Genomic DNA, 8,955 nt, shown 5'->3' with positions numbered 1-8,955 from the left:
AGGGGCTATTAAAGGGAAGAGGGAAATAAAAAATTAATTAATTAATTTTCTGTTTTTTTCTTTTTTAAAAAAAATAATTTGGTTCAGTCAAAAAAATAAATAAAAATGGACCACTCACGTGGCGACACGTGTCCAGCAACCTACAATAGAAGGTTGTTGACTTTTGTTGACCGGTTTGGGTATGAAGAATGATAACCCACCTTAAAGTTGGGATTATTAAAAAATAATCCAAATTTGGGATTAATAAAAATAAATTGGTGAAAATTGGGATTAAAAAACAGTATTAATCTTATACTTTTCAAATTAATCCAACTGAAAAAGACAACAAAATATTTTAATCACTCCACTTTCTTCGAAGTTCCTGTTAGTCAACGTCTCCCCCCAAAATGAAATGGGAAAGATTCAGAGAGAGAAATTCAGAAAAACAGGAGGGAGAAAAGGCAGCATATTTGGGTTAATGTGGAGGAACAGCTACTCATCTGAGCTCAAGCTCATCTTTGTTGCTCTCCTCCTTTTCTGCTCCGTTGCCACCCTCTTTCAATTCCTACCCACCCGCTTTCTCCCCTTTTCCACCTCCAATGTCACCCCCTGCCCCACCACCACCACCACCACCACAGCCACCACTCCACCACCTCCTCAACAACCCTCCGATCAGATCCTTGACCATGGAGTCATAAAACGCTCCTTCTACGCTGTCGGGACCGCCGCTTACAATTTCGTCTTTATGTCCGCCTACCGCGGCGGTCCCAACACCTTCGCCGTCATCGGGCTCTCCTCCAAACCCCTCCACGACTACGGCCATCCCACCTACAACTGCGAGTACCAATATAACAACGGTTCACATTTTGGAGTCCCAGGGCAAAAGCTTTCTTTCCAGGACTTCGGGTTCGCCCGTGCCTATGTCGTAGTAGTTGTCAACTGTACATTCCCTACAGGTACCGACCCTTCTATGGGTGGCCGTCTCCTCCTCCACGCCTCCACCAACGGCGGCTATGATCGAGATATTAACTCAACTGACACAATCATAGCCTTAAACGAACCCCCAAAATCATGGCAACCATCACAATTTCTCGCCCTTCCTAAATACGACTACCTCTACTGCGGTAGCTCATTGTTCGGTAACCTTAGCCCTCAAAGAGTCCGTGAGTGGATCGCGTATCATGTCAGATTATTCGGAACGAAAACTCATTTCGTGTTCAACGACGCAGGTGGCATACACCCCGAAGTAATGGATGTACTTTTTCCATGGATTGATCTTGGGTTTGTTACAATACACGATATTAAAGATCAAGAGGAATTCGATGGGTTTTATCATAATCAAATGCTTATACTAAATGATTGCTTACATAGACATCGATTCGATACGAAATGGATGTTCTTCTTTGATGTGGATGAGTATATTTATTTGCCAGGGGAATCGTCTCTTGATTCGATCATGGAAACGCTCAAGGATTATACCCTGTTCAATTTTGAACAAGTATCTATGTCTAATAGACTCTGTTTAGCTCAGGATGCTGGCCAAATTAACAAGTATGTTTTTTTCTCTGTATGAAATTTTCTTTTTCCGCAATTGTTGAATTTTTTTTTTTTTTTTGGTAAAGTTGTGCATATTTGGTGTTTGTTCTTCTGAATGAATATAATGGGTCAAGTACCAGGATGTAGGATATATTATTAAATTCAATTTTAGAAAAATTATTACTGTAGGTAGGATATTGAATAATAAAAGATTGGTAATTGAAAATCACAAAAAGGTTGATAGAGTTGGTAATATAATTAATCAAATATTAAAATTAAAAATAAATTGGATGAGTGGTAATTCCGGCAAAAAACAAAAAAGAGCGTGATTGATGGATAATATAGTGTGTCTTTACTCAAAGAATCCATGTTTTTTGATCTTTGATATATTTGTGTGTAATTGTAGTAGCTTTGTGAATGAATTTATTAATGTGGAAGTCGATCAAAATTAATAATGATATTTAAATTTATATCGGAGTAATTGTTTTTGAGCAAGATAAACTCCCTCTATCTCTCTATTTATTGTCCTACTGTACTTTTGTGAGTGTAACTTCAAAAATTATGACCAAAAATCATCAGAATCTATAAGGATTAATACTTTGTATTACGGTAAGATCTTGTTGAATTTGTTTGATTCCCTAATTTGAACTCATTTTTGGATAAAGGAATCTAGGAATATTTTTGTTTTAAGACATGTTATGAAGATTGTGAAAATTTATGGAGAAAACAAACAGAGACCCAAGGTGTAATTTAGAAAATTTGTGGCAAGTGAAGCGAATAGGAGGGAGAAAGTGTGAAACGATAAATTTTAGGAAAATTTAACAGGAATAATTCAACCTTTGCCACATTCTCTCAAAATAAACCAACCTTTGGATTATTCCACAATAATCCAACCTTTATACCCCTTCTTCCCAAAATGAACTCAAATAACCAGTTACCTAAATAACCGGTCATCCCTTTTCCTCTCCTTCCTCCCACCATTTGCCATCATCTTCCTCCATTACCACCCCCAAAGCTCCACCTCCATTTTATCTTTCCACCACCACCTTCTTCTGAAAATTAAAAAAAAAAAAATTAAATAAATAAATAAATAAATAAATTATCTTAGCTTCTTCCCCTTCCTTTTCTCTCTCCTCTCTCTTACTCCATTGTCACCCACCAACACGGCAACACCAGCATCCACAACCATCACCAACACCACCATCTACAACCACCTCAACACACCATCATCACCACAACATCCACGACCAAACCACAACACAACCGCAAACATAAGACCACCCACAACATACGACACGCAAACAACCATAACTATCACCCGCAACACCAACTACCCACCTAGCCACCCACGACAATCAACAAGAAAACAACCCCTATCTATTCCAGCCCCATAATTGAAGACATATCCCTCAATTTTGCCTTAAATTCAATTGAGAGAGAAAGAAGAATAGGAAATAAGTTTTGATGGGGAGGTAAATAAGTGGAGTTTGATGAGGGAGGGGAAGGGGTGGCGGGAAGGTTCAGGGAAGTGAGGTTGGGGTTTTGGGGTCTGGGTATGTGGGGTTGGATGGTTTTGGGATATGGGTAGGGTGGGGCTGGTGGTTTCGGCTAGGTGGGTTGGGTGGTTCGAGTCTAGGTAGGAGTGGGGGAAAGGTTTCGGGTCTAGGTTTGGGAGGGAGTGGCGGAGGTGGTGGCGGCGATGGTGGCGATTGGATTGATTTTTAGATTTTGGGGTTGGTTTCCAGGTTGTGGTGATGGTGATGTTGGTGGTGTTTTTGTTGGTTGGTAAGGAGGGAAGGTGAGATGGTAATTGAGGAAGATGGTGGTAATGGAGGAAGGCCATGGAAGGGATATGAGAGAGAAAAAAGGATGGTGATGACTATGGTGGTGAATCTGGTGATGGGGGAAGAGAGAGGAAGAAGAAAGAAGGGCGGTTTTTTATTTTTTATAATATATATATATATATATATATATATATATATATATATATATATAAAATTAAAAAAAAAAAGTAAAATTTAAAAAAAAGTAAATTTAAAAAAAAAAAAAAAAACAAAAAACCAATTAGGAAGTGCCACGTAGCACTTATAACCGGTTATACCGAATAGGTGACCTGCAAGGGTTGCTGTGAGAAAAAGGGGGGCAAAGGTTGGATTATTGAGGAATAATCAAAAGGTGGGATTAATATGGGAGAATGGACAAAAGGTTGGATTATTCCTGTTAAATTTTCCTAAATTTTATGCAGTAATGTCTATGTTTCAAAATAAATGTCACAATTTGACTAGTACATTTGTCAACGCGAAACTTTGTATTTAAACTGAAACAATTCCAACTAGTATTTGAGCATTTTTTTAAAACGGATAAAGTATTCGCTATATTTTAAAGTACTGTAATTGACTAGCACATATGATAATACACAAGTTTGACTACACATATGAATTCCCTTTGTACTTGGATCACTTTTAATTTTTTTCAATTTGTTTTTTTTCTACCTTTTGTTTTATCCTACTTTTAACAAACATATTCTTTTTACGATTTATTCCTTTAAAATCACAATAATTTCACATTCATACATTATCTCTTACTTTATTCACCTTTTTATCAATACAAACTCAGTTTTTGTATTTCCTCTCATTTAAATTATCGTAGTTTATGTTATACACACTCATTTTTTTCAAAAAAATATTATTTTCTTAAATTGTATTTCTAATATAATTAATTGAGTATAACATACTTTATTCACCTTTTATCAATGCAAACCCAATTTTGCATTTTCTCTCATTTAAATTATCTAAGTTTATGTTATACCCACTTAAATTTTTTTATTTTTTTAATTTCCTTAAATTGTATGTTTAATATAATTAATTGAGTATAACATAAAAAAAAATGGAGGATGAATATAATTATATATTAATAAATTCTTAAAAAATTTATACTTCGTATTTAAAAGCATAAATTGAGTCTAATCCAACAATGTATTACACAGTAGTATTTTTCCTCCCGGATCTTGAGAATTCAGTGATTGATTATTATAATCATTTTTCCTTAATCACCTTACCTTGTGGTTCTCTAAACACCCCATAAAAATCCAAAAAACAACAATAGTATTTAATTTTTCTTAATTAGTAGAAATTGTAGTTAATATTAATATATGAATATTGTCAAACTCATATAGTAGTAATTATTAAGGAATGGAGAAACTATGAATTAATAGTGGTATCATCACAAAAAAATAAAAAAATAAAAAGAAGAAAAAAGAAAGGCCTTAGGCACATAAATAAAAAGAAAGACAGTGGAATTTTTATTTATTTTATTTTTTATTATTAAATTGAGTTGAGGGAAATTGAAAACTATAAATTTTAAGGAAGTAGAAAGAAGATATTTATAAATATTATTGTTTTATTTTAATTTGCACCTTCACCTTACAAATGGTGTTTTGGACGAGAACAATGAAATAAAGTTGCTGTCCTGATTTCCCCAACTACTATGGAGTATTACTACAAAGCTGAGGTCCTAAACTAATCTTTTAAGTTTTAACTGACATGTTAGTTGGGAATAATTGACTGGATTAGTTCTTTAGATTTATTACATTTATATTATATAAATGTGGTGCGTCACATGCTAGCACATTTTTTATATGCTGTTTATTGTCCATTCTCCGTATAATATGGTCAAGTTGCACATGAATGTACTTGTTTAATTAAACGTTATTATCTTTAGGTTGGGTGGGTGATGGCTAATTTGAAACTTGTCCTCTAGCAATTATTGGAGTTTACTACCAACATGATTGATAAACTTTGATTGAGAATATTAGAATTTAGAAGCAACACAAATACACAATACATGTAGAATTAGTCATTTAATAATGTAATTATTTAACTACCACAATTTTTGAACTTTGAGCATGTTTGCCAACAAAAAATTTGGATATTAATATATTTAGTTATTTAAGCAAAATGTATAGTAAGAAATTTGATGTTTAAAAAAAAAAAAAAAAAAATCAGAAATTTGATATTTAAGAAATAGATATTGACTTGAATGTAACAAGGCTATATTATTTTTTTGCTATCAATCGGTCTTTTAAAGATTGGGTTAATCATTTTTGTGTTATGGTGCGTTGTTGATTTGTGCAAATTTTCTACCACTTCCAAATTAATCAGGAAATGGGGTTTCGAGAAGTTGGTGTACAAGAATGCGAAAAAAATGAGGAGAGATCAGAAGTACGCTATACAACCAAAGAATGTGTATGCAACAGGGGTTCATAGTTCAGAGAACTTTGTAGGCAAGTCAACACGACTGCCTAACAGTATAATGAAGTACTATCACTACCATGGCACGGTTGCTGAGCGGCGGGAGCCGTGCAGGCAACTCCTTAAAGATAGTTCTACGACCATAGAAAAAACTCCATATGTTCGAGACAATAGCATTAGATTGATGGGCCCTTTAGTCAAGAAGTTTGAGCTCAACACTATTGGTACTAGGCTTCAATCAACTAGGCTCTAATACAAATCTTTTAAACATTATTGTCGTTCTATTCTAACCTTTTTTTTTTTTTTTTTTAAAACATTACATTGTACTCCTATTGTTTAATTTTATACATAGGTGAAATCATTCAGCAAGTACTTACTCGTTCCGTTCCATAATAATAAACATTTTTTTTTTTTTGCACTATTCATATCAATTGTTATTAACTTATAATTGATTGAGTAGGTTTAAACTCACACATTGGCAAATGTTTTAATTTTGACTGTGTCGATTATTATGAAAGTTTTTTAATCATTTTTTGAGATTGCGTAATGGACATACTCCCTCCGTTTTTCAAAGTGTTATACTTTCTCCATTTTTTTTTTAATTTTACTTGTAACAGTTTGACTTTTGCACTATTCACATATTTCACTTTAACTAGCTTTGGTGATTTTTAGGTTGGGAAAATATAGTCATGTGGGACCTTGTTATATTCGTCTCGATTTATTCTTTCATTATATCAAAATTTTATAAGTTTTGCATATTTGTAATTAAAGATATTAGATTGAAATAGTGCATTGACAAGCGTAAAAAGAGAAGTCTTGCAAGAATTAAGAAATAGAGGAAGTACATTCTAAAAGTAACCATATATTTTAAGTGTAGCAGTTGCATGTTGGCAAAGCACTTCATTTTAATAATAGGAAAAATTGAAACTAATAATCCCACCTTTGCCACTTTAACTAGCTTTGGTGATTTTTAGGTTGGGAAAATATAGTCATGTGGGATCTTGTTATATTCGTTTCGATTTATTATTCCATAATATCAAAATTTTATAATTTTTGCATATTTGTAATTAAAGATATTAGATTGAGATAGTGCATTGACAAGCGTGAAAAGAAAAGTCTTGCAAGAATTAAGAAATAGAGGAAGTACATTCTAAAAGTAACCATATAATTTTAAGTGTAGCAGTTGCATGTTGGCAAAGCACTTCATTTTAATAATAGGAAAAATTGAAACTAATAATCCCACCTTTGTCACTTCTGCTCAAAATAATCCCACATTTAAATAATCTGGAAATAATCCCACCTTTACCACTTATCTGCTTAAAACGATCCCTTTTATCTATAACCTCTTTAATGTTATATTTTTATTTTATTTTTACTTTAAGAGGGTGTTTGTTTAGGGGGATAGAAGGGGTGGGACAAGGATAAAAAATAGGGATAGAAGAAATGTAGTGTTTGTTTATGGGGATGGGGATTAGAAGGGGGTTAGGGATAGGGATAAAAACACCCACTTATCCCTCCTGCTTCGGGGTTTTCTGTGTCCTTTGGGAGAGTTACAACACCAAAACTGGAATCCGGACGTCTGTACCTGCAAAACAACGGAAACTTCGGTTGCGGGAGTTCCGCCTCCAACGATCAAGTTAGAACCGGAGTGGAATCTGTAATAAATGCGAAAGTTAAGAATCTTCTCGAATTACGAGATCGGGAGTAAATGATCTGCAATTGATATGCTCAATTGGTTGGTATCGAATGTGAATAGTTTCCAATGGGGAAACTGAAAGAAATGGTGTCCTTCCAACAAGTGTATTATTCCGGTAGAGGGTTCATAATTATTAGATAGCCAATTCTTCAGTGAGGTCAAGTGATCGGAATGCCTAAGTGGAGGTCGCTTCCGATCAGTAATATTAATGTACAATTAATATTACAACTTAATTTTGACTGAACCCTTTGGGTCAAACCCAATCGAACAACCGATCCGAGACGACTAATCAATCCGAAGGAGTTGATAAGTCATCAGAGTTTTACGAACAAAGACGTCGGATATCGAGCTTAGAGCGTCGAGACCAAGCGTCGCAAGTTGAGTCGAGTTTAGAATTCGACGAGACGAGAAATCAATCAAGTTACAAGTACGAGCCTAGTCGTAGCCTCGCATTGGCCTATCCATGTGAGTGCTAGGCGTGCTAGGCCTTTGCGTGTGTGCTAGCAGGCCATGCGCCCAAGCATCGCAAGGCTAGGCCTTGCTAGCATGCTAGGCGCTGGCGCTAGGCAAGGCCTAGCATTGCTCGTCGCACCATCGCAGCCTCGCCCCATCGCATAGCAGCATGCTAGGCGTGCAATGCTATGCGTGGTGCTAGATGCTGGCAGCCTTGCTAGCACAGCATCGCATAGCACCAAGCAGCAGCGTGCGTGTGCGTGTGCATCGCTAGCACAACACCAAGCAGCAGCAGCGTGTGCGTGTGCGTGTGCCTCGCTAGCACAGCACCAGGCAGCAGCGTGTGCGTGTGCGTGTGCCTTGCTAGCACAGCACCAGGCAGCAGCGTGTGCGTGTGCGTGTGCCTCGCTAGCACAGCACTAGGCAGCATCGATGATGCGTGTGCGTGTGCTTAACATTGCATCGACCAGAACAACGCACCTAGCAGCAGCGCCCAACATGCGTGGCTTGCTAGCAGCACGCATGCTGGCTGTGCGTGGGGTGCTTGCTGGCTGGCTGCGATATGTGCGTGTGTGTGCTGGTTGGCTACCCAGCCTTGGTGCTAGGCGCCAGCTGGCAGCCTCAGCAGCCAAGGCAGGCTACCAGCCAACCACATGGAGGATGCTGGTTTTGACTAAGTGGGGACCAAAGGGTTGTGGGCATTGCCTTAGGCACCAAGGCCATGGTCCCCCCCTTGGAAATGGTCCTCATCTAATCTCTCTTCCTCCTTATGCCACTTGTAACTTATTGATTGTTTTGCAATTTTAATTTTGTTTTGATTAAAATAAAATGGAAAATTGCAAATCTCCCACATTGATCAAGAGTGGGAATTCAAGGTTCATTTCCCTATAAATACCAAGGTTTTGGGATTTGGGAAGAACGCTTGAGTGGAACTAAAAAGACATCTCCTTAGAAAAGTGAGAAAACCTTAAGTTCGTAAAACTCTAGTTTTTATTGGTCGGGTCTCGACTAACCTTCGGGACTTGGATCGTTCGGGTCGGG

The 8,955-nt window shown here is 36.6% G+C and overlaps 1 protein-coding gene across 1 annotated transcript; it reads left to right on the top strand.

The window, feature by feature from the left end:
* The first annotated feature begins 338 nt into the window (after positions 1-338).
* LOC110711449 (galactan beta-1,4-galactosyltransferase GALS3-like) lies at positions 339-6,137 on the top strand. Its single transcript, XM_021889823.1, has 2 exons — positions 339-1,530; positions 5,676-6,137. Exons 1-2 carry the CDS (start codon positions 392-394, stop codon positions 6,016-6,018), a joined length of 1,482 nt encoding a protein of 493 aa, XP_021745515.1. The 5' UTR covers positions 339-391; the 3' UTR covers positions 6,019-6,137.
* Positions 6,138-8,955: the final 2,818 nt, after the last annotated feature.

Source organism: Chenopodium quinoa, unplaced genomic scaffold (genome assembly GCF_001683475.1).
Source record: "Chenopodium quinoa cultivar QQ74 unplaced genomic scaffold, ASM168347v1, whole genome shotgun sequence".
Taxonomy (NCBI): Eukaryota; Viridiplantae; Streptophyta; class Magnoliopsida; order Caryophyllales; family Amaranthaceae; genus Chenopodium; species Chenopodium quinoa.
Note: the sequence above shows the minus strand (reverse complement) of the source record. Positions and strands in the feature narration are given on the sequence as shown.

Excerpts from the sequence above, each read along its gene's own strand:
- LOC110711449 (XM_021889823.1), top strand. The coding sequence starts at position 392 with ATGGGAAAGATTCAGAGAGAGAAATTCAGAAAAACAGGAGGGAGAAAA. Across the intron at positions 1,531-5,675 it reads GATGCTGGCCAAATTAACAA|GAAATGGGGTTTCGAGAAGT; the intron begins GTATGTTTTTTT and ends CAAATTAATCAG.